The 27,309-nt window shown below is 36.2% G+C and overlaps 1 protein-coding gene across 1 annotated transcript; it reads left to right on the forward strand.

Annotated features, from left to right (window-relative positions):
- On the forward strand, positions 1-27,083 carry LOC131056882 (cytochrome c oxidase subunit 5b-2, mitochondrial). Its single transcript, XM_057991156.2, has 6 exons — positions 1-338; positions 13,554-13,639; positions 13,735-13,785; positions 20,787-20,853; positions 22,510-22,589; positions 26,304-27,083. The coding sequence occupies exons 1-6, from the start codon at positions 158-160 to the stop codon at positions 26,349-26,351; spliced, it is 513 nt and encodes a 170-aa protein (XP_057847139.1). The 5' UTR covers positions 1-157; the 3' UTR covers positions 26,352-27,083.
- Positions 27,084-27,309: the final 226 nt, after the last annotated feature.

Genomic DNA, 27,309 nt, shown 5'->3' on the forward strand with positions numbered 1-27,309 from the left:
AAGTTACTATAGGAGTTTTTCCGCTAATTTTTTCTCCTCATTTCTGTTATTGTTGTTTACAACACCGTTAAATTAATCGACAATAACCCTTTTTTCCTCCATTTTATTTTTCCATCCTTTGGTTTTCTACGTAGATAAAAAAAACCAGGGAGGCAGAATGTGGAGAAGGGCAGCAACCAGGCTAGAAACCCTAGCACTGCTTAAACAGCTTGCAGCTGTTCCACGATCTGTTGGTGGCCAGTGCTGCCAAAGGCCTCTGTCGTCATCAGCATCGTTCGTTCATTCTTCGGCTGCGCCGTTTAGCAGAACAGGCGCTCTTTTCGCCGAACATGGTGCCGGTAAATTAATTTCCTTTTTCTTCAACAGATCGGTTAAATAGCTTGTAATTGTGTTAAAAATCATTTCTTTATATTTTGTTTTAAACGCCGCCTCTTTTATCGCCGCATATGGAACTTTGATCTGTTTATTTTTGGTTGATTTGAGTCTTGCATTGTATTAAATTTAAATGGAATGAGCAGATTATGGAAATGATAAATGAATGAATATGACAATAGGATTATTTAATATGCATCATTAAATGAATCTAGGGTTTTTAAATGATAATAAATTAATGGCGCCTCCGTGAGAATTGTATTCAGAAACGGTGAAATTATTCAAGCGATATGCATTTTAGATCTCCATGTGGTATATGGTGCTATGTGTGTGGGGAAATTTGTCCTTCTTTGTGAGGGGAAATTTGTCCTTCTTTGTGACATTGCTCCACATTTGGCCTCAAGTTAAGTTTGTCTTCTTTGTGATATCATATCACACCGATGCTACCGTCAAGTTGTCTTCTTTGGGGTTTCACCCTGTTCATGTCTTTGAGTCAAGCTTGTCATCTTTGCGATATCTCACTCCATTCTTGCCTCCAATCCAAGCTTATCGTCTTCGCACACTGTTATTTTCTCAAGCCAGCCTGTATTCTTTGCAGTATTAATCTGCTGTTGCCCTCAATCGAATCGTGTCTTTTTCGTTATATAGCTCCGTCGTTGCCCTCAAGCCAAGCTTTGTCGTCTTTTCGTACTGCTCCCTCTTTGCTGCCAGACAGAGCTTACTAGATTACATTATTATTAATTATTATGTATATACTATATATTTATATAGGTTAATTGTAAATTGTAATTTTTTAACTCTCATTTAAGCATCAATTAATGCTAGGGAATGAACCGTTTCTGTTTTTTCCTATCTCAAATCAATAGGGGTTGGCATTAAGGTCCATGCAAAGGTACAATTAAGGTTCCCACACAAAAAATCAATTGAGGCCCAGGCAAAAAAATAAACAAGGAATAATGATACACCCCAATTACAGTTGTATGCTACAGGACTACAGCTGCCAAATGCCCGGTGAAACATCCATTGCTTAGATTTCTGGTTACCAGATCTATAGCAAAGGAGTTTATGTTTATTTGGTTAAACTATCCAATATCAAGCATAGCATCCAAGGTTTAGTTCACTCCAGACAAAAGTAAATTGCAAGTTTTCAACCCGAGCTTTAATAGATTGCATTGTTTATATAAGAAACAGACAAAACAAAAAGACACAGAGATGGTTAGTTGCTTAGAGCCGTGAAGCTTCCCTACTCAAGTCTGCAAAAGCCAGTGTAATACCCTTATGCAATAGAATAGACAGCTCCTGTTCTGATATCATGGACATTGTGGCCATACAAGTTGCCTGCTTCTGTGCATTTATATAATGCAACATTCTTCTTTGAGGGGTGGCCATGGCATTTTTTGATCTTCAACAGTGAAGTAAACTGGGCCACAGGAGGAGGCATCTCTTGGGATGAAAGTGGTATAGAAAAGAGGCAAGGTGCAGGCACATCACTACTGGTGATTGATAAAATTATCGAGGATGACCTTTAGCAGGCAGATGTACTAAGATATCTCCTGATTTGATGGCTTCGGCACCTCCAATGTACTTTGACTCAGTCTACCTTTATCAGGGATGCGTGAGGGAATGACCCTTTAATAAGAGTGAATGCACCTTGAATACAACGGAATGCACCATTAATACTATAGAATGTACCTTAATTACATAAATCACCTTCTTCAGAGAATCCACATCTGATGGGTTTATTTGAATATGCCCTGGGGTCAGAATCATCCATGTGTGGTCCATTTCAACACAGCTGTAGTAACAGGCACAACATGCCTGCGGGACTTTAAATTAGGTCATTGTTTTGACAATCTCTTGAATTAACCACTGGCCCATGATCTACTAGACACAGCCTCCCTGTTAGTTCAATTCTTATTCCAGATGTCTTTTAGTCTGATAGGTTGTGTACTTTGAAAATAACAGTCTATACTGTTAGTTTAATGTATGATTGGATTGCTTTAAATCATGAAGGATAAGTAAATATGATTTCTAATATCCTTAATGCACCACATCAAGGGTGTAAAGTTATTCATGCACATACCTGAGATATAGAACACACTAACATATTTGTGTATAAATGAATGCATAAATTTTTACTAAGTTATTGGTTTGGGATTGGTTATTGTGATTCTGGTATGGCGGCATGACAATTTTTTAAGCTTGATACATGTTGGACACCTCTGTACAAAAAATTAAATAAATTAAAAATCGCAAATATGTATACATATTTAGCTGAAAAAAGGAATTAAGTTTAGATAAGCATATAACATACATATGATAAACTAAACAACCATTAAAATGCTATTTCGATGTCAATTTGTCAAACTTTGATGTCATGATCTAAGAGACTAAGATATTCATTGTTCAAAATGAAAATGAGAAATAATTAAGTCAGCAATCATTCACATTGCTCTTCATAAAGAGCATTATCAGCATCATTGACATTAAATGCTGGAGGTAAATTATATACCCTTTGAAAAGCTATACATGTGTCTGCATCATAGTGCACCAAATGTTTATTCTTGTTGATTAAAATGTCAAAGCAATCTATAGAAATTATGTTTGAATAAATCTTGTGACTAAGTGTCTTTCAATTGTTATTTAGGTTCGAACTTTTAAGTGTCTTTCTATTGGGCTACCACCCTAGAAAAGCACAAATAAAATATTACAATATAAAAGAGTTAATGTCCATAATAGTTGCTGAAGCAAAAACAGTCGGGAAAAACACATGAGCATTGAGCATTCACTAGCCAGCTGAAATGTGGGATTAAAAACAAAACCCACTGCTATGTCTGCAACAAGCACCACCTGTCCAGCCAAAAATCTTAAAAAATTCGGCATATGCTCCATCTTCCAACACTAGGATTTACTGCAGCTCCCCATCCAATAATGTTCACAACCTCTATTGCATTTGAGTTTTGACCTCTTCCTCACTCAAAGGAGGATCGAGTGACACGAAGAGAAGACATCGAAGGTTCTTTTATGATGCTGAGACCTATGCACTTTATCTTTTTAAAAAATGGGAATTGTATGGTTACTGGAAACTTGAAGATGACCATTGTTGTGGGTCACCATGAGACCCACTAATACCTTATGGACTTCATCATAGTAAGCCCTAACCACCAGTTCTTGTCTCAACCTCATTACTTCCTGGCCATCCACAAAATAAACCCACTAGGAGCTCTTCTTTTTGATTAGGTGAGAGAGCCTTCACCTACATACTTGACTTTTCCCTTAGCTTCCACCTCCACCCTGGAATTCAAATCAGACATGTCACCTAAATGCCAAGCAACAATAGATGGAGTAACCAAATCCTTTCAGATGCATGAGGAATATGAAGCACTGGTTTAGAGATGAAGTAAGTCCTAATGGAGTCTTTAGAGTCTGACGTTCCCATCATCCCCAAAACATTATCACCAAGAACAAACTTAAACATGTTGAGTTGCTATAATTAAAATTGAATGCAACCAAATATAAGAGACTGTAATGTCCCTCTTGGAATCCCCCTAATTTAGGCCCTAGAATAGCAATTCAGCTCGAGTCTAAGAGGGTAACTTATTTTAACTTTAAATTTTTTTATCAAATGTAATACATGACTTAAAGTAATCCTAGTTTTAGATCCTACTATAATATCAATGATCATTAAGAAGGTTAGAAATTACAAGTAAACTTATAAGGACTTAGTCATAGAATAGGAATAGGATAGGGTGGCCAAGTGTGGTGCCCAAGAAACCCTCTATCCTAGGCTCAAGGGCGGCTTAACCACCTTGACCTCATGTGGCCCATGCCATCAATGAGGTGGCCTACCTAGTGAGATGTCCTATCAGCGTTTTCCTCCACTTGTCATACCTATCCTAGAACCCATGGTTTACATATTCATCTAGCATAATAGAAGGTATGAGGGTTGTTACAGTAAGGTTCTTAGGATGTCTATTCTTCATAGGCCCAAGGGCAGCACCTTTGTACCCACTTGGCCTCATGGGACTCCCCGGTCTTAAACTATGAGGTGGCGTGCCTACAAGATAACCCCAGCACCATTTTCGTCACTGTAATTCCCCTCCTTCATACTCAGAAATTTCCTAGAACAGATTCACAGTACTATTCCACATATACGAATTCAATATATTATCCAACAAGGATTTCTCAGAATTTGCTAATATTCATCATGTGCAGAAATAGTTATGAAAGCAGTGAATATTTCATTTGCCAATGTGCATAAGTTTATTATAGACATGATTGCAACATAGGAAATTCGTACCAGGTTTGTGTGACCAGGATACTGCCTGAAGTCTTTCCCTTTTTCCTTCTTTATTCTGTCTAGTCTTATTCTCAGATATTTCTCCTATTTTGAGATCTTGCAATGCCCTAGATTCAGAAGCCCGACCCTCTTTAACTTGGGTGGAGGGCCGGTTGAAAGAGCCATGTCTTTTCAAAGGGACGTTTTTTGACCAAGGTGCATGTTTCTTGGCATCAAACTGCAACTTAATGAACCGCTATTAATTCAAATGCATACAATCTAAATATTAATAAATCAGCTCGATATTTATGCCATCTGTAAATTCTGCATATTGTTCTTTTACATATTGATATTCATCGTAACCTAAGTCACAAGGTTCGAATTCGAGTTTTAAATCGACAACAATTTCGGATGAAATTCGACGAGGGTAAAAAATTCGGCATTAAATTCATCTTATATAAATTTAATTTTTTTAAAATATAAATAATACATTCACAAGATGATCAAAATAATTTAAAATTGATAAATAGATTTAGATTTTTTCATACAAAAACATCTAAAATTAGTGTAAAAATAAAAATTAACTTAATATCACATAAATAATATATATTGCATATTTTATAAACAAATTCACCATAAAATCTAAACTAATAATTCATAAATTAAATAATATTAAATTTAAATATATAATATTATGTTTATTGATTAGAAATATTAAAATTTTGATACGATATATGATATTATATTAATAAATTAGAAATATTTAACTTTAAATATAATTATATTAAATTTTAATTATTAAAATGTAATTTTAATAAATTCATTAACTACAATAATAAGACTATTGCTTAATGTATAGTTTGAAACTATGTCAAGAGTACAACTTTTAAATCAATCGCTCGACGGGAGTTGAAGAATCCCTAGGAAAGTCTGCCGCAGAATGTCTGAATGCAATTTGATGCAAAGCAAACTAATTTCAGGAAAGATTATTGCAAACTCAGGCGGAACCCTAAAACTGCTAAAGATTGTAACTTCAGTAGATATCATGCCTGCCGCATTTATGAAATTCTTGAGCTCTCATTTGTATTCGGTTTGCTTCATCAATAGCTGGAAAATGTTTCGGTTTCGTATTACATTTGTCTCTGATCATATTTCATGTATCGAAGTCTTTGAATGATGTCACCGACTTTGTATTAGCTGGTAAAACATATCTTTTCTTCCGCTGGAGTTCAACAACTCGTGGTGTATGTCGGTGTATAACCGGCATCTTCCTTAATGCTTGGCCTTCTGTCTTCTTTGTGAGCCTTATCGGATCTTGTGGTGAGCTATTTATTGATTTGCCGAGGGTCTTAATGAAGGTGATTGACATTCTGTTTTGATGATCTCTGATAAAAGACTCAGAACTTGGGTGCTGTGATCTTGCATCTTCTTTAGTCTTCTGAGATAATTATCCATGTTCGGCGGTGTTCATTGGTGTGTGGAGATTTGTTCTATTAGCATCTTCTTCTACCTCATTTTGTAAGCAGTTTTCTGATAGTCGTCTTCTATTTGAGTATTATCAATGATTGTTAAATGATTGTCTACTAAGTGTGAGAGCTATGTACTTATTTTGAGCATTCAATAAAATCTATTTTTGGTGTGGCTGGGTTTTTCACCCTCAGGTGGAGGGTTTTCCCAGGATAATTTGTTGTGTTTCTTGTTCTCTTAAGCTTTCTTAGTTTTTATTGTCTGAGTTTGTAGCTTTCTGGCTCTATTTTTAACAAAAACGGCAAAAAAATCCTCTCGAACTCTTAAGAAGCAGGGAAAAACACCTGCAGAAAACATTTTCCTGGAATATATTTTTATTAAAAATGCTATGACATTTAATCTGTACAAATTCGAAGCGAATTTCAACGATTTTTTAGCAGTTTTTTGAAATTTGCTGAATTTCGAATTTCATGAGTGAAATTCGGCGAATCCCGTGACTAAGATCGTAACATTATGTGTGTCCAAATATATTTAGATATCTGCATATTAAGACTGTTATATTCATTTCACATGTGAACTGAATTTTGTTAAATATTCATACCATTTGTTGTAGCTGCTAATTGAATAACCTGCCTGTAATACTGGTGTACTCCTTAGGGTCTCTTCATTAATCAAATCCCCATGCATTCCACCAAGAATAAGGATTTTACTGCCTGTAACATAATAACAGTTCTGTGATCGATGGTGTTCTCTCTGGATACTTTGATTCCTTTCCTTTATATCTCTCAATGGGAGGGAGGGGTCACACCTCTTCATCATGTATGCCCTTTGGCAAGATACACACCCTTTTACCATTAGCACCCTTGGAAAGAGTGCCACTATTAATTATTTCTGCCATTTGAAAGGGACACAACCTTTCACAATCAGATCTGCACTTTTATTTAAATTAGATCTGCACCTCTGATTCCCAAATTGGATCCCCCTTTCAAATGAGGTTATCTTCTCCCTTTTATATCTCATGTTTGAGGGAGTCACATCTTTTCATTCCATGTCTTTTGACCATTCATTAACTTAATTAAATTTTAATTATATTTAATTTTATATTTTTGTTTAAATGTTATTTTTAATCTTGTGTATTTTAATTTTATTATTATTATATATTATTAAATCCTATTTCAAAATGGGGAGATTACAGAGACTCAATCCTTCTTAAATACCCTACGAGAATTCCTTCTTGTGGCATCAACAAGCTGAGCACCCGACCAAATGCCACACACATAGAACACATCAAGGAGCTACCCTATGAGAAGTCACTACGACCATAAAACAATATCCCAAAGCCACCTAATTGATGGATTAAATAAATTATAAAACTTCCCACATGCACCTATTAAATACAATGCTAGAGATCACATGAGAAGGTTTAGAAACATTCTCATATGGCTATAAATAAGAACATCTCCAGTAATTAAGCCTCGCTGTAATGTTGAAGGGACCCAGTGGTCCATAAAAAGCAAAATTGTAAAGTCTTTATGGGGGTTTACAATTTAAGAAAGAGTTGAAACCTTAACTTATGGATGGAAAACCACTGTACAGAGCTGTTAATGGCTCATAATCTACACTACAATTAGCCAAAAAATTGATAGTTACATTATTTGCTCTGTTACAATGCAAGTAAACTAATGAAAGTAGACATCTTGGGCAACATGAACAAACAACTTGTAAGCCTTAACATCCTAACAATTACCAGAAAAAATAAACTTTGACTCTTCTTATTTATAGCCTTAGATGATCATATAGATTGAATGTCCAAGCCTCACTACCAAATACTTAGAAGAAAGAAACATAATCTTGACATGGGATCAAACCTTTCCTTGGGAGTCATATTTGACATTACCTTGAGGGGCATATGGTTCTCAATGTAGTTAGCACAAGTGATTGCTTCAATCCTAAAGGTGGGTGCCATGTACTTGGACTAAATCAAACAATTGGTCTTGTTTTGTAGAGTCCTACTCTTCCTCTCAACCACACCATTCTGCTAGGGAATGTAAGGAAATATGTGTTGATTATTTGATTCTCAATACCTAGCTTACTAGTTTTTTTTTTTGAAATGATTGTTTCACATCTATGTTACCCGGGGATGCGTCCCCGGTATTTTTTTCAGGTGTTCCCATCCCGGGGACGTCCCTGGGACAGGGGACTCCAATGGGACGTACCCATAAATTCTGCATATAGACAGTGAATTTTGACAATGAATTCTATGAGCAATTTGACTTTGACTCTCAATTTAACACAAATTTGCCATAAGAACTCTGCTGGTTCTTATATGTTAAGGTTCTATAATGTATATTTGCGTGTTTTATCCATGTTTTCATATGAATATTTCAAATTTCCCTATATATTTTAATTTTCCATGTTTTTATATAGCCGTCTTCTAGCCGTCCCCAAAATTGACAAAAAAAATCACAGTCCTGGAAACGCGTACCCCTGTCCCCTGCCGTCCCCGTCCCAGAAACTCGGGGTAACATAGGTTCACATACTTGCCCCCATTGTTTACAAATGCTTTAAAGGTCTTGAAAGTGGTGAAAATCTCACTCTTGTACTTTAGAAAGTAGACGACCCATATTTGTCATGAGAAGTCTTCAATAAAGATGAGCACACACTTGGCCCTTGAAAACTTTCAGATTGGTGTGGAGTTTAGCAAACACACATTTATCTTGAAAGATCAGCTATAAAAGACTTCTATTTGTTAAGACAATTATCAAAGATGCATATGCTACTAAATTATAAAATTCAATGCCAATTTAGACACACAAACATACACCTACAGTTTGCTGTCAATTTGTCAAACAGTTTGCATGAGACCTCAGATTATCATGAACTCAGAATGCAACCTTATTCCTTCTTTATTTCAATAGAAAATGATCAAACAACTCATACAAAAACATCTTCACCAATGACTGGACACTTGTTATCTAATACTCAGAATTTTCTGAGGACAATGGACAGCAATGGAATCTCACAACTACTGAAAGAGTGTACAGAATGTTGTCAAAGGAACCTGAAAGAGATTGCCCAATCTGATTTTTGAAGAAGCAAGCAATATCTTGCAATTCGAAGCCTTCAAGCTGCCAAATCCACTTTATCCAAAAATCGCCCCTGCTGCTATATAGGTTGTCTGATAACAATGGATGAACAGCAGCTTAACTTACAATCTTTTTCACCAAAAAATTTTCGCCTTTACCTCTCCAATGTAGCGCTACCCTTCTTAATGATGTTTGATGCCAATATAGGAAGTTATGAGCAAAAATCGAAGGAAATGGTAGGCTGCCACAATTTTATCTCAGACTGATTGAGCACTGATTTTCACTCTAAATACTCCCTCCAAGATTCTCCAAAGCATCGCCTCCCTCCACCAATGCTGTTGCTGCCTTCTTGAGAATGATTTGTGGCCTTAATGATGTGATATGACCCAAATCGTGGGTTAGGAGCAGAAAAATACGATTTGGTCTCAAGTCTGAAATCTGATCAGCATACACCCAAACAATACTCCCAAATGATCTGCAATAAAATTGGCTTCCTCTTCCGTTAGAAATCAATGGGTTTAGGGCTCCACTAGGATAAGTCTGAAAACTTCATGAATCCCACCATCATGACAATGTAGTAACTCAATAAGCTCAATATGGATGACTGATTTGTCTCCCACTCTCAGCTGCAACCCCTCGGAAGGTCTTTCACTCCCTCAGTTATGCTATCTATGAGAGTTTTCGTTCCCAAAGACAAAAGTCTGCAGACACCCCGTGGTTCTACAAAACTCAATTCAATATCAAAAACCAATCCAAGCTGCTTTGAAGCTTCAGTTAGATCCTCCTTTATAATTTTTTCATTCCATCTCTAGAAGCTTCTAGAAGTGACTTTATGACATAATTTTTAATTAGTCACTTTATTAAATTAATTAAATATAAAGTCATCTTTTATTTTTTAATTTATTTGATAACTTTATAAATAATTAACTTAATATTATTAATTGAAATAATTAATTAAGCTATCCATGAAAAATAATAATAATTTGGACAACTTAACTAATTAAATTAATTAATCAATTCCTCTCCAAAAAATGGGGACATTACAGCTTATGAAAAAGATTCAGAACCATCAAACTTGTCCAAACGAGATCAATGATCAACACTCCCAATAGCAGCAACCATTTTAGGCTCCTATAGCTCATGAATGACAATATCATTTGGTATTAACTATACTACCTTTCCTTCATTAGAATGACAAATCTAATAGATGGAAAGTAGATTAATAGAAATCTTTGGAACAAAGAGCACATCATTGATCCACCCATTTATAAACTATACTCCACTTGATAACAAAACAAAATGATAGAATATTGAGAAAAGAATCCAATTACAATCTGAGAAGTATTGTTTTTGAAAAGTAAACAAAATAGTTATGTGAAAGCGTCATACAGTGTGAAGCATTTGAATCAAGTATCTAGTCATGTGATGATGAACCTTGCAAAGCTTGTGCAGCAAGGGCTTTGCTTGTAGAAGAGGACTTGGAGACGGAAATATTGTGCTGCTACTTGGCATCCTTCAAAACCTATAATCTTTACCAACTGGATTTTTTGTGACCAAGCTTGCCACAAAAAGAGCAAGAATTATTTAACTTCTTTGTGTTGGAGGTAGATTCATTAGACTAGAAGAAATGGAAGGAGGTGTGGACTCATAATTCTTCTTTTGTTGTGTTATCAGTTTGCCCTGCTGTTAAGCTATAGGTTTGGGTCAGGTCCGGCCTGGATATGGATATATCATATTTTTCATATATAATAATATTTATAAGTCTTATACAATATTAATAAAGTTCACATAAAATGTTATAATATAATATAAGTGCAAAACAAACAATACCACATCCAACAGAGTATATACAACGCTGGCAAGTTAAACAACCATCACAACATTAGCATACCCTTGGACAAGCTGATTGAGTAGAAACAAAATAATAAAATATTTAAGATGTTTGAACATGGTGTATAGTTTTTTTTTGGTATTGAATATTGATCAAGATTCAATACAATTACACTGGTTGGTTTACCTTCTTCTCCAAACCCAGCTTTAGATTTATTTAAGCATTTAGCAAGGCATTGGTCTAGCTTTACTGCCTGTGTAAATTCAGCTTAGAATTTCATGCAAACAACAAGGAAGGCACTGGTTGAACTTTATCACCTTTCTAAACTTAGCCTATTGAGTAATATGGTGCTGCTGTACATAGGTAAGTAAGGCTTTTCCCCTTCCATTCCCTAGTGCCTTAATCTCTCTATGAGGTTTCACAACGTCCTAGTGGATACTGACATAAGAAGGAACACTATGTTCTAGTGCTAGTTTTGTTTAACCCTAATGCAACCTAAGGCGAGGTCTCATCTACATATTCATATCATATCCTCATGTACTGTTTAGTGCATGTGGGATTATCCTTTAGTCCCTCTTCTTTGCTTGTAACAGGTTTTACCATGTGAGAAAACACAATAAGGGTGGAGGGAATAGAAAGCAACACTTGAAAATAAACACACATGTAGCAAGAAAAGTAAGGTTTTTTAGACTTAAATCTGTACTTTAAACTGAACGCATACTTAAAGTTTAAATCTCTCCCTTCCCACTCTCTACTAGTTTGATTCTCTCTTTGCTCTGTCATGCTTTCCTTCGTTTCTAATCTTTCACTGCATGCTGTTCTTTCTGTAAATCTGCCCACGGTCAATGGAAACCAGAATATTGTGCAAAAGTTCATTGAAGATTAAAATGGCAAGGGAAGTTTTACTACCCTTACAAGGTAGACACAAGGAATGGGGTTGAGTTATTGGTTGTGTGAGGATTGCCATTGAATTTTCTGTGTGGGGATTGCCCTCCTCTTTATCCTTCTTCCTCTCTCTTCTATTGCTGTTGATTTTGAAAGTAATGAATGTTAAGGGATGACATTATGTTCTATTAATCCAATCTATAGCTTATTGTCATCAGTTTCTTTAATTTCTTTCATCACCTTTTCTTTGTGTCATCTCATTGATGCTGTCCTTTTGATCAAGGTATCTATGTTTTTCTTCTTCTAGAAGCCATCCATTCTTTTGGACATGGGTCCTTCATTTTATCCAATCATTATTTGCACCAGCAACATTAGGCTGCTTTACTATTTTTGCTTTCCATGGGTGGTATTCAAATCACCCAGCATTTTTTACTTTCTTATTAAATCCAGGGTCTTATCTTCTCACTCTGGCAGCTAGCTGAATACTTTCCCCTGTAAGTTATTGCTTTCGCATGGCACAATGGTCTGTTGGGATCATTAACTGTTGGGTCAAATCAATTATCCCCCTTAGAGGAGCTACATGCCTTTACTAAAATACCTACATGGTTTTTAATTATTCATGTGATCTGCACACATCTAAACTGGATGGCATCAAGGAACCTTTTGTAAAATGAAAATGTGTGGTAGAATTCATTAATGTGCTGGTCAAGATAATCATTATTGATATCAAACATTGTTTTCCATGGCTGTTATTCAAATCTCCCTGAACCCTTTTACCATTTCTAATTAAACCCAGTCCTTATCTTCTCACTCCTGCAGCTAGCTGAATACCTTGCCATGTGAGTTATTGATTTCACATGGCACACTGGTCTGTTGGGATCATTAACTGTTGGGTCAAATCAACCTTAGAGGAGCCACATGCCTTTACTACAATGCCTTTATGGTTTTTGATTATTCCTGTGATCTGCACACATCTAAACCGGATGACATCAAGGGACCTTTTGTAAAATGAAAACACATGGCATGATTCATTAATGTTCTGTTGGAGATAATCATTCTCGATATCAAACATTGTTTTAAAACATCATTATTAAGACTTCTAGATCAATGATCAACTATACAATACTCTGTGACTAGACGATTGTTCTATGCCAAGCATAATATTTAAAATCAATGAGGTTTGATTATATCGGTATTTAAGATGGTTTAAGTGTTTGGTAATGCATGACAATGTCCAAAGAATGAAAATCGAGTATTATTCTTTTCAAATGCCATAATATAGTTTTGTATGTACAAAATACATAGACTGGGGGAGGGGGGTACCATCCAATGAGGCACTGCAATGTTATACCAAAAGCTAGGATGAGTCAAGCAATGAGTTGTGTGTTTCTATGACTGGATTTATGGTTCTTTTCTGCTTTGAGGTTCCTTTTCCAATGTCAAGACAGTTTTTGTATTACACACTTATAATCTCATGATCACTTGATGACATATTCGAAAAATTGATCTAATCTTGAGGCAATTGTTAGCTACTTATGTCTTATTGTACTACACCAAAATGTCAGTTTTGACCCATGCTTACTTGGTATTTTGTTCATGCGCTACTAACATAATCTAATGTGGAATGTTGCAGATAAATCTCTGAAGGAGAAAGCAGTGGAAGAAGTTGCGCCAATTGCAACTGGTCTTGAGCGTGAAGAAATTGAGTTTGAACTTCAGGTTTTTCTAAAAAAGCTCTAAAATTTTGAGATTCTTAATTATCATCATTTGAATTGAGATATAATTTTCGTGGAAATTTTTGAACTGTTATACAGGGAAAGCAACGCTTTGAATTAGAGCCTCCCCGTGGCCCTTTTGGAACAAAGGTTAGTTGCTATAAGGTTTGCAAATCAGGTGCAATTGAGTTCTATATTACTTATTGATCCATTTTGTCTTGTTTTTGTAAATCTAATTGGATTCCTTTGGATGGTTTCAATTTCAAGGTTAATATAGCATGTGTATGATTATTTTTAATTGAGGAATATTATGTTTCTTGAAAATGCTAAATGATTCAGAACTGAGGCAGTCTTTACACATGTAAATAAATGGCAAAGAGGACCACTGATGATTGGGGCAATGCAGTTGAATCTCGAAATGACTCTTTTGCTTTTACTGAAAATATGTTTTCTATTCAAATCCTTTTGCTTTTTAACAAGCATTAGTTGACCTTGTCCTGAAGCCTGTGGTATCCCAATAACTTCGCAAATGCAAGATCTACCCTCAAAAGAGGTTTTGAAGCCTTCAAACCCTTCAAATTATACTTATTCCCACATTCTCCAATCTTGTTAGAGGAGAACGTGTGTTCTTTGGTTGTGTAATTGAAGAAGACACAAAAATTGACTTTTTTGTGTAGATCTAAGGTTTACAAATTTGTCTTTGTGGCTTTTGAAGATATCCCTTACGCTATCTTGATCCTTATCAAATCCCTTAACATGAAAAAATCCATTGAAAATGATGAATTCCAACAAGTTGTTGTTCTTTAAGATGATGTGTTTTTTAGATCATCACAGATGTACTTGGTGATGCTTCTAATGTCGTCCTCCTCAGATTTCACCCAATCAAGTTTGCCTTTGTTCTTAAATAATTGATCAAGGCAATGGGTAGCACAAGGCCCCCAAAAAAGCGCGTTGGGTACTTCTTCTTAAGTTGTCTTCCTATTGCCACATACATTGTTGCATTATTGGTCAAAGGTGTTGATGCACCTCAAGAACACCACTTGACTATTTAAATCCACTAGAAAGTTGATAAGTGTGCAATTCCTTTGATCTTTCCACCCATTTAATCATATAATCCCTCAATTCTTTCACTAGTATTTCTTTTGTTCCTCCCAATCATCTCTATGTTTTCTAGTGCTTTCTAGAGAAATGGTATACTTAATTCATCACGACAATTAATTATGTGACCTAATTTGTCCAATTTGGTGATTCCGTCATCTTGAATGAAAGGTTGTTATAGCATAAATTTTTTTTCATAGCCACACTTGCTTTGTCACTTCTTGTTCCAATTTGGGCCTTCAATTGAAGGTTGGCAACTTGGTTTGTTCTATGGAGTTAAAGATCCCTATGATTGCCTTCAGATGGAGCTCAATGAAGATAGGAGCAGTTCCATTATTCTGAATCTTCATAAACCTGTCTGCAGGCATCTTCAATGTCAAAATTACTTGATTAACATGGGCTAAAACATCGTGTGCTAGACAGTAGATTATACAGACCATGTGGCTGGATGTTGCGAAGGGGTGAACCATCCCTTCCATTTGAACATTTCATAGCAATCGGGATTTGAGATTATATCATAGGAAATTTAACACTGTTTGATGCTCTTTTAACGCTAGAAAAAGATCTTTGATTGGATTAATTGTTCCCAACAGATTATCTCTTTATTAACCAGAATGCCATTAAAGCTGGAAATACCACTACTATTCCATTTCTTGCCAGAGCAGCCCTGCAATAGAACAAAAGGTTTGTCTTTATGTGCAAGGTTCCACCATAATGATCTGAAGGTAAATATATCATTCTTTTCACAGTTCACAATGTCACATCCAACAGTCATATCTCTAACCAACTCCCAAGCCTTCCAAATACTACCAAACACAGCTGATCCTGAAGGTTTAATCATAATTTGCCAATTAAGATATCCTGGGGATGCATATTTTTCCATTGCTTTGCAGCTTTAGGAACAGAATCCAAGATATTCCTTTTGACTAACACTTTCCAAGGTTCACTTCCATACAATGCTTTACCTTGCAATTTCAGATCTTTGGGCCGAGGCCACCTTTTGCTTTGTTCAAGCAACACCAATCCTATTTGAATGCAGACTCATCAACATGCAAACTCGTACCATGTCGGCTGTGCATTAAGTTTTTTGTAGGTACCTCTTTTACCTTGTCAACTTGTGCATTATTTCTTTGAGGTTGGGCATTTTCATTGTTTATGTATTTGTTTTTTTTGATTGGCATGCTTCATGCTATGGTTGGTTGGGCATTGGATCTTTGGGTTTGCAAGTTTGTAAGGCGTGCATTTCATTTTGGGTGACTCTTTTCACCCATGGTCCATGCATATATTTTTTGGTGGATGTTTTCATCGTTTTGGTCAGCGTGTTCAATATTGATGGTGGGTGTTTTTGGTGCTTACCTTTTACTTCATGTTCACCTCCCTGTAATATTCCAGTGTTCCACGGAGTTTCCTGACTAGGGGACAGGGGGACGTGAGGACAGGTTTCGGGGATGGGGTAACCAAGGGCCTAAATTTGGAGACGGCAAGGGGAAGGTGGGGGGACGGTGGCGGAGTGGTGGTAGGTGGGTGGCGCTGATATAATAAATAGAGGTGAATTGAAATTTTCAAGGCAAAATCTGCAATATAACATCTCTATGAGTACACCATGCAAGGCCAACTAGTTTTCATGAAGTTAAAGGTTGTAATCAATATGTAAAGGCATGTAACATATAGCAAGTGACCCAACAGTGCCCCCCCCCAGAGGTGGCGGAGGTGGCAGAAGTGGTGGTGCTGTGGGGGGATGTTTCCCCCAAGTTCCCAAGTCTCGGAAACGCCCCCCTACAAGAGACGTGGGTTTTTTTGGGGGGGACGCGTCTCTGTGGAACACCCTCCTTCAACCTTGTAAATAATGAATGCATATAACTAAAAAAAATAAAATATGTACAGCCTTAAGTGAAGTCGAAATAATTCAAGTGGGGCTATTTTTAAAGTCATAACCTTATGTTTCTAGGTTGAATGCCTTGGGGGTTAAGTTTATACTTATCTCATGCCAAGTTAATCTTTTTCCACGCCAAGCATATCATAATTCCATGCCAAGATGAGGTCGAGTTGGATTTGAAGATAAAACCATCCACTTGCTATTCAAGGAGGGATTGAAAGCTGCTTTTTGCTTTTGAAGGTCGATGGGCTCATAATGACAAGACAAGGAATTTGATTTCATTATTCATTCTTAACTTCAATCTTCTTACTTGCAACTCTTTCCTCTGAGCCTCGACTTGGAAGAAGAAATTCATCAGGACGAAACCCCTGAGGATAGATGGCTGGATGATATCCCAGGTCATCAAGGAGTAGATTTATGGCTGCTGGTGAAAATCGTGGCTATTCTGGACAACGCCAGACACTCAGGAAGTTTGCCTAAGCCTGTCCACTGGCTGGGCGATTCCAGTTTGATGGTGTATCCATCTTGGATGTAGATTTGAATCAAGTTCAAATCAGAAAACACAGAACTTGCTGGTAATTTTGGATCAGAAACACAGAACCTGCTGGAAATTTCAGTTTCATTGTGAAGATTTTTCGGGCTGATGGAAGAAATTACAAAATCGTGGGAAGTATCCATGCAAATCCAGGTATGAGACATAAGAACAAAGTACTGTTTCTCAGACTAAATTGCTGTAGTTCGCTGTTAAGGGAACGATTTTCTATTTCAGTATCAAAAATCCTGGATTTCATTACATTAGTGAATTCTGTTTTTTTTGTTAATTTATTGGTGGAAATTCATATTGTGGCTTACACAATAATATCATATCAAGAAACTTTACAGTCATACAATTAAAAACAATTCATTGAAAATCAAAGCAAAACTACCTTAGGAATATTTTACTCCCATAGCACTAAATGTCACCACTTTTTAGGCCTTGCCACCCAATGTGCCACTTGCTTGCTGCCCAGCAGCCATCGCCGCTGTCAACAGGCCCTCTTTCTTTGTTGGTCCTGCTGAGCTTGAGGTCATATGGGGTGCCTAGGGGGCCAGGCCCTGGGTGCTAAATTATTTTTTAATTTTTTACAACTTGCACTGATTGGACAAACACTCATAATTTGATACAGAGTCAGTTTTTGGCAAATAAAATATTGTTGGAAAGCTAGTTCCAAGCACTATCTAGTGGTGTAGGTATTTTTTTGTGATTTTGAAATTGGTGCATTTTATAGCTTATTGAAGTCTAAAGTGGATTTTTGGGCTCCTAGGCTCACAACTTTTGACCAGTTTTTTCGCTTTTTATGATTCTTGCGATATTGGAAAGGTTTCTTAGAGCACTCTCAGTCTATCTGTGCACTTTTTCTAGATTTTGCCCTAGGTTAAATTAATACAAGATTTTGTATTTAAACACTCTGGTTAATTACTTGATTGTTTTGGCACTTGGAAACATTTTGTTTGCATGTGATGGCTTCTTTTGGGCTGCTTCATATGTATATACAACATTTTGTCCTTTGTGGACGTTTTGCATCCTTTGTAAGCACTTTCTTTTGTAGATGCATTGAGATAAAGTGCCAACCACTTGTACATGTATTTCGGTGGATTGTGTACAAATGTTGTGCCATATTATTGTACTCGCATTGTATTAGAAAGTGCCATGGGGGTTTTTTAGTGCCTTTGTTATTTGCCAATATAGCTTTGTCAAGTGAGCATCCTTCCACAACAACAATGAGATCCTTGTGATTCTCGCCTCTTGCATGTGTGCCTTGTTGTTGCTCACCCTTTTTAAGTTGCGAGTACTCTCTTGGTCACTTCAGATGTATCTTTTCCTTCGTGCATTATTTGGTGACACGTAGTTTTAGTGGATTTGTCATGACATGCTAGTCAACATAATGGTGTGTGTGTGGGGGGGTATGATACTGTTTGTGCAAATGCTTTCTTGGTTTCGCTTGGAGTGAGATATGAAACACTCTTGCATTCCTATTTTGTGGAGGCAACCTTCTATCTTGGTGATCTTGTTTCTTCAAACCATAGTTCGCAGACTTGGAGTACTAGGCAAACCTAAAATTCTCAACTCACCAAAAACTTGGCAAAAATTCGGCAAAAACTCAATATTTTTTTGTAAAATTCAATTTCAAAATGTATTAATTTAAAAATTGACATCTTCGAAAGAAAAAATGCACGGTTTTATAGCAAAAAACATGTGAAAAATGCATTTTAACCAGTATTTTACTTGCGTTGGCATTTTTACCCATGTTTTTTTGCGTCTATAAAAACGCGAGAGTTAAACTTACAAAAACTTGCCCAACAAAAAAAATAGAGTACTCAATAACTTAGATATTTCTTGCAAAGTTTGCAAACTATGCTTCAAACTATTGCCACTTGTATTTTCAATTTTCATTGGTGGAGATTGCTCACGTAGATTCATGTGCCATCTATATCTTCTATTGATAGATGTTATTGCCTTTGTTGCCATCTGATCATTGTTCAAGTAGTGTCATTGGGGGTGCTCATGCAGATTGTTGTCTTCTTGACTTTGATCATCTTCTATGTTTTAGAGGAGGTTCTTTAGTTATGGCACCATATTAGTTATTCTTTTGATAGTTGTCTGCAGCTTCTTCATGCTTTAGTATTGTTCTTCATGTTCTTGTTGTTGTTGGGACATTGTTTGGGAGGCTTCTTAGTCCTTCATGTTCTCTCTTTTGGAGAGGAGTTTTCTCCCAAAGGTTTTTTCTCCTTTTCTTTGTTTGTGAGAGATTGCATTGCATTTGTACATTGGTACCTCATCAGGCCTTGTTGCTGGGACTCATCTTTTGCATCTTTGCATTGTTTTTAGTTACTCCCTAAGTTGCACTTAAGGGGGAATGTTGGTGCAAGTAAGGTCTTGTACCTAATGATTTTCGCTTGTTCCTAGTTGGGGACTTATTCACATGATTTGAGTTTATTAGGATGATAAGGGATGGCCCATGACATCAATTTGAGCCAAGCTGTGGGTTGGGTGAAGGAGGGACAAACAACATTTTAGGGAAGATTTCAGATGGAAGGTTGTAGAATGTGTTCATGTGTCATTGCCCGATGATGCTTGAAGCCATTAAGATGCTACAGGGGGTGACCTTTTGAATTTGGAACACAAATATCGAGACAAGTGTTGATATTGCATCCATTTTTTTGGCATGGTTGCTGGAGTTTGAACAGAAAGAAGAAGTGAGAATGATAACAGAGTAGTGCATTTGGCGTGGTGGAGGGGAGGAATGGGCAGGTTTCTTGAAATAGAACATGGAGTCAGATTTAGGGAAAGAACAAGTTGCCGGCTGTGGCTGTGCTATTGCTTCAATGCTCCTTTGTAGCCATTCATCATAATCAACGAAAAGGACAAAGCGTTGGTAGGGGTTGAGCTCGTGAAGCTCGTGAACATGTTGGGGGAGTCAAAGCAGGAAATATAGAAGGGAAAGGGAGCAGAAAGATCTTAGGCAGGGATGATAATGTTGAAGTAGGGAGACAAAGAGGCAAAATAGTTTTGAAGAGTGGTGGGGCTTGGGATAAATATACCAATTCATAATGTAATGGCAGTTTTTTGAGCAAACTGTAATTAATGGTATATGGATAGTGTTTTTTTGGGGTTAAAATAATGTATGTGGAATGGGTGGATGGTTTTTTGTTTGAATGGAGAAACAATGAAAATCATTGTATAATCTTTTGCATATTAATATAAAAGGTAAAGGAACCTTAGTCTGTTATTTACCTATCAACAGTTTTTTTATTAATAGTAATATTCATAATTATTAATATATGATTGTTATATTGTAATATGATATATTATCTTTATTTATTTTGTTTAAGACATAAAATTATTAAATATTCCTCCACATCAAAATATTAGATACCTCTAATATTTGTGAACCCAACCCCATTTTTTTTGTACTGAATCTGTGAACCGAACCCCCAAAATGAAAACCCAACCAGTAACAGGTTCAGTAACTTTGTTTAAAAGAAAACTCTCATTATTGTTTTAAGTTTAACTCTTACAAAAAAATCTATTCAGCAATTTACTTTCTTATATCGAGTGAACCTCAATATTCTTGTTGGTTTGGAGGATCTAAGATTTTCTACATATAATAGAAATGTTTTGGTTCTCTCTTTTCAGGAAGCACCTGCTATTGTTCAATCCTATTTTGACAAGCGAATTGTGGGCTGCCCTGGAGGAGCTGATGGTGAGTTATTCTTGCGATTGCATTTTGTCAAAATATTTTGAAGGACTGTGGGAGGGTGATGGGTTTATGATTTATATGCATGCAATTCTGTATTTACTCTTCGTTTTGTCTGTTTATAGTCATGTATTGGGAGTATAATTTTCTTTCTTGGATCTTATTCTTTGTTTGGTTACTGTTTTATGTGGGGTAATATAGGATTTTGAACATTTTAAGTTCTGTTCTCTTTTGTTTTCATTATGTTTTGTTGGGTTTTTTCAATTGTTTAATTGTCTTATTCTATATTTTTTCATCATCAAATTACAAAAATTCTTAGTCAAATTTAGATGATCTTTTTTTTTCTCCGGATTACAAGTTTTTTGAATATTGCTTAATTTCAATAACTGTTTGCTGACTTTGGTTTGTACTCGTGGGCAAAAAGGAAGCATCAAAATTGCACTGGAATTGGTTGTTCCTCTCATTTTACTGGGAGAATTTGTTACTGTGTACTTTTTTATTTGTATGCCTTCCAAACACACAATGCAGATGTAGAACCTTTCATAATCAAAGAAAAGACAGAACTTTTGATTCTGGGCATACAGTTGAGAGTTTTATTTACTGTGCATTGCTATGTTTAAGTCTGCCAGTCATTGTATGTGCTTGGTCTGCGAGTGATCATTTCTTCTATTTTAATTTCTTAATATTTGAAGATGTAGACCATTTCTAACTAATAGGTAATCAAAGATAGTGCACACAAAACAAGTTAGAATTCTTAACTAACTGTAAAGCTATCTAAAATTTAAATTATTAATGTTTTCTTTGGTCTCTATTGTTGGCATGCAGTGACATAGTGGCTCCTTTTAGTCTTATGAAAAAGAATCATATATTGAACCCATTTTTCTTACATTCTAGTCAGAAATATTTGATGGAAAATATGTTGATGTGCACTGCTGTACTATGGATGGAACCCATTTTACCATATTTCTAGTAAGAAATATTTGATTGAAGACATGTTTAGTTGCTCTGCTGTACTATTGATGGCTTTGCAACTATTTTATATGCAGGTTTTGTTCTAATTTTTATGAGACAAATTGCTTCCTCTGTTTTACTGCTTCAAACTTTTTGGTTTCTTTATTGTGGTTCAAGAATATAGCCTGATTTTAGATTTGAAAGGCTTCAATGAGTTTATCAGTTTTCAATAAAATTTCAATGCACTATCATCTCCTGCTGTCCCCCCAAAAAAGGGTCCCCGCCTCTGTTGTCCTTGAACCATGATCGCATTTTCTGCCCCTTTATCCTAGAAATGCTGGGGAACACGGGAAATACATACATTGATGAAGCTCCCTAAACTTGTCACCATGGAGGTTTCTTTTGTCAAAGAACTACTTAGAAGTATCTAATACACTATGTACAAAACTCTACTATCAGAATCATGTAAAATCATGGGCTGCTACATGTAATGCTGCAAGTGAATTGATTACACATAAGAATGAATTTGGCGAAATGATTCTTTTTGATAATATTGACAGGAAACCGAGATTATGTAATCCAATGGGATGCTATGGTTAACATTAAACATACATGACACTTATGAAATTCCTGATTACTGAATGTTTATCTATGGCTTTTTTTTATTTGTGACTTCTGACATATATATTCTGTGACTTTTATATGTTGCAGATGAGGAGCATGATGTGGTGTGGTTTTGGCTGGAGAAAGACAAGCCTTATGAATGTCCAGTCTGCACTCAATATTTTCAGGTATAATATGTTGAACATAATGGTACTTTTCTGTTGTTTGGAAAATCTCCTTTTATTCTATTAAATGCTTACAGAGCTAATAAAGTATAATCTATTTTAATACTAGAGAATTCAAGCATTATTGCATGTACTTGTGCAAACCAGAAAGTTCCCATGTCTAGGTATTGAACTGTATAAATTTTAAAAGCTTATGATTGGTTAAATGAATGAATCTTTTGGGGTCCTCATCCATGACTAAAATTTAAAGTGTGAAACTTTCCCATTATGGTTTTAACTTTCCTGCTTGTAAGCCTGTGAAACAATTTAGGTACTGTGATGAACCCGTGAAATGGGGCCACCTGGCCTAGATAGCAGTGCTGGCTGCCAATTGTGCACTCTTGTCGCAGAAAAATCAGATTTTGCTTTGATGTGACAACCGATCAAATTTTGTTTTGTAGTGACAATCGACTTCTTGAAGCTTCTTAAAGAAAATCAGATTTTGTTTTGTTTTGTTTTGTGTCTTCTACCAACTTCTAGAAGGTGGCCAAATCAGATTGGCTTTGCCAACTATGTGCCAACTGTCTGCCACTATTTGTGAACTAGAAGCTTCTACCAAATTCAGCCAACTTGCTGCCACTTTTTGTGAACTAGAAGCTTCTACCACTATTTGCCTCTTTACAGTCTGGCATCCCTTCATCGAAGGCAATCAGATTGTTTACTTGCCTTGCACTACAAGTTAATTTACCACCCCAAGTGGGTATATATTGAGGACTTTGCTTTGTTTTTTGGGGTATGCTGAATATTTTGGTCTGCCTTTGTGCACGATTTGGGTCTTGGAACGGAACCCCCAAGAGCACCACTGCTGCCGTGTGTTGCGGTACGAGCTCTATATGGTCTTGAGATGAAACCCTCAAGAGTTATGTTGTTTTTTGTTGTTCAAATTCTATATTGAGTCCTATGTAATCTGAAAGCTTAAATTGCTGTTGTGAAGAAATTCTATATCAGTTCATATAGCAAATATATTCCTAAATTTGCCGTCCCTATAATGAAACATGTTTATTGATGCTTTAAATATGTGTAAGCACTATTAATAATCAGAATTCTCTATAAGCAATTTGGAGTTCTTTATAGTGTGTATTTCTTTTTCTGAACCAATCTGCATCTGTATTGTGCAACCAGTTAGTTTCTTTGAGTTTAACAATTTCAGTACAGAGATTTAGATCATACAGACCTTAAGGTCTTTTACAGGTACAGTAAACATCCTTTGATAAAAGAAACATCCTCATTACAGCTCTAATTACCTTGCTCGCAAACGAGGGGAAACAATTTCAGATACCACAAAAATACCAACAGTTAATTCACAAACCAAAACTACATGTTGAAATTCCAAACCTCCTTCTGGGAAGAAAACAATATAGGATTGAGTGAAGGGCTGCCTCTTCCTCCTGGAGAGTAGAGCTTCCATAACCCGTTGAGAGCCTATTCCAACAGAGTCATGGGATTCTAAATGAAGGCATCCAGCTTATGTTTTTCTACCCCTCTGCTTTTTGGTGAAGGGAGAGAGATTATCCAGAGATGAGAGGGGGTGGAAAGGGGGGAGGGGGCAACTGTTTTCACAACCATAGAAATGTCTTTAGGCAGAGAAACTACAGGCACAAACACCCTATCTTCTATTCCATCGACCTTTGTCAAAAGCTTGGCATCTTATCCCAATGAAACCTGTCCATAAAAATCTGATTTCCATAATCAACCTCCTCCCTTAGTTTTCAGCCATAGAATTTTGCCCATCCTTTCCTTTTGGGCCACAATTTTCTTTGTCACAAGACATTCTGATTGAGACATTGTAAGTATTTCTCTTGGGGACACAAGCTCATTTTCATCAACCTCTATGTTCCATCAATGAGGAAATCAGACATCCTTAGTAGGATCCATCATGAACTGGCTATGATATCTCCAAATGAATTTAGAGTCTGGCTTTCCAATTTTCAGGATCCACTTTTGGAGTTGAATAGTCTTAGGGGAGGAAGCCTTGGGGGAGCTGCACTCACCTAAAATGTCCCATATATCTTAGCATACTTTGTACTCACAGTCTGCTGTAGTGTTGCTCTATTAACCAACAAAGAAACTTCACTCCACTAAAGACATTGGCATGGTGTAAGGGTCAAGGTTCATATAAATTTTTACATTGAAATTAGTTGCAAATTACCTGATATCTAATGAGTTCCCCAACCTATTCCACAAAAAGCTTCAAAAGATTTGCATTTCACAAAACAAGGGGGAGATTATAAAATCGGATTCAATGGAGACACACGAAAAGCTCAGATCTACTGGATTAAAAATGGGTGCCATGGATATGCATGAAGGCCGCTCTCCCAAAAAATAAGGTATCATTTACCATACAAACTCACAATCTGCTTGAGATTTCTGATTGAAATTTAACTGCAAAAAACACATTGGAGGAGCAAAGATACAGAAGGATCAGTGATAGACGGCCAAGATTCTTCTGTCCATCTGTAAATTGCTACTTGCTGCAGAGGCTGGATGCTTGCCCTTGAAATGGTCAAATGAAAGAACTGTTTTCCAAGTTTTCAACAACAGAATCGAAGAGCTAATCCAAAAGACAGCTCTAGAGAAGAATGAGAGAAGGAAATAGGAATGTCCCCAAGTAAAAAATGGAAATTTTTCTTTGATTCCAAAACTTAGAGCAGATTCTCAATTCTGCTAGGCTTCCTCAGAGAACTAAGCCTGAGGAATGGGATCAAGCTCCTTGTTTTGCTGTGTACACAATATCTGAAGGACACCTCAACAGCAGGGATGTGGACAATTGGTGATTTGACTACAAATCTTACAGAAGATTCTAAATTCTGCTAGGCTTCCTTGGAGAAGTAAACCTGTGGAATAGGTTCAGACTCCTTGTTTTACGCTGTGTACACAATATCAGGGGGGATGTGGACACGAGGAGAGATCAGTCAGCTATATTTTAATTATATATAGATTTTGGTAAATGTATGGATTATTCTAAGGTTGTCTACAGTCTTAACCAAATCTTGGGGCTACATATGCCATACAACATATCCTTAAGCATTCTCCCCAAGGTAGAAACCAAAATAGAAATCTTGATGTATGATGAAAGTGCTGAGACACAAAAGCTATGTGATCAGGTTTGTTGGAAACACTTATTTACCTAAGCAATTTAAATACCTGGATAATTGGCTTTGTTCATCAGTTACTGTATCCAAGGGTGTTTTTAGATCCTTGGAAAATCAGAAATGTAATTTAGACCACATCAATCTCTGTATTGTATTTAGTTGTCATATTGTATAATTGTCTTTATTAACATAATTGTAGAAGGTAAGCATTATTTATTTTTAAAACCAAACACATTCTTTAAGAAGCACATGAATTGTACCATGTCAAACTGATACTAATATTTCTTGATTGGTGGGTGCAGCGCTTGGTGAAACAAATGCGATTTAATTAGATTCTGATTGGGCTAATTTTAGTTTACAGTCAAAATTATCTGATAGTTTGTCATTTTCACTTTGTATCTAATCAGTCAAGACAATTATATCTGCCAGACTTCATGTTTATTGTGAGAGCATGTTGTTGAAACTTTATTGAGAAAAGGAGGTCTTTATTATTTACTTTCTTGTCACTTTCATGCCCTGTATATGATTTCATCAATTTTGACAGTTGATTTGTTTTTTAATTTTCTTTTTGCTTGGGCCTCTGCAGCTGAAGGTAATTGGACCAGGAGGGCCACCTGGTGGACACCATCACTAATGATGGTCACAAGTACCGACTATGCATATTGCATCTTGGCGACCTGGGACCATACCCACAATAAACTAGCTGCAGAGGCTTCACTTCAGCACTCTTAGATTATGCAAGAGTTGCAAAAAGTTAACATTGTGGACACATGCAAAATCGTTTTCTGAAAACAGCTACCAGTGTGGACTGTAATCTCAGACAATGATGTAACTGTCTTGTGCTCCATGGTAATTTTTGCATTTTATTTATACAGTTTTGAAATTGGAGTAGCCTATTTGTGGGCTACACAAGATGAAAGTCAATTGTTTTGAAAACATTCTATTTTTTTCTGAAAAATTGAGCAAATAGTATGCTGCACATTGCCCCTTATGTTTCAGAAAATTCTTGGCATACTCCATACCATGACACTGAAGCTTCAGAAATATGTTTTATTTGCTTGCCCATAAACTATTTCTAGGTTTTAGTATTGGATCCTGAATATCAGAGGCGTAAGGTTCAATGCAGTCTTAAGTTTCTTGTGCTTTTTAGTCAGACATGTCTAAAAGCATAGGAGACATCAAAACATTATTGATTCCTTCCTCGATTTGGAGAGAATATATAAGTAGACCCTGGGCTGCAGAATGAACAGGACACGTTCCAAATGATGATGAGTTAATTGCTGTGTCTAGATAAGTGTTTTTTGTTGATTGTTGAAACATGAACACTCATTCAATTCAATAATATTTTCATATAATTTATTATTTATTTGTATCTAATTTGGTTATATGTCTCAAGGACTATACACCGTCACAACTGGGTTCTTGGGTATGGGCTCTTATAGGTGTGTTTTGATCCCATGGTTTTATACTGATTGTATTGTAATGCGCTTAATGGTTTCCTATATGGGTGTGCCTATAAATACTTGCATATGGATTAGGATTAAGAACAAGTTCAAAAAATGTTTTATAGTAAACAGCTGAGTTAATGTGGA

The sequence above is a fragment of the Cryptomeria japonica genome, chromosome 7, assembly GCF_030272615.1.
Source record: "Cryptomeria japonica chromosome 7, Sugi_1.0, whole genome shotgun sequence".
NCBI classification, from domain to species: domain Eukaryota; kingdom Viridiplantae; phylum Streptophyta; class Pinopsida; order Cupressales; family Cupressaceae; genus Cryptomeria; species Cryptomeria japonica.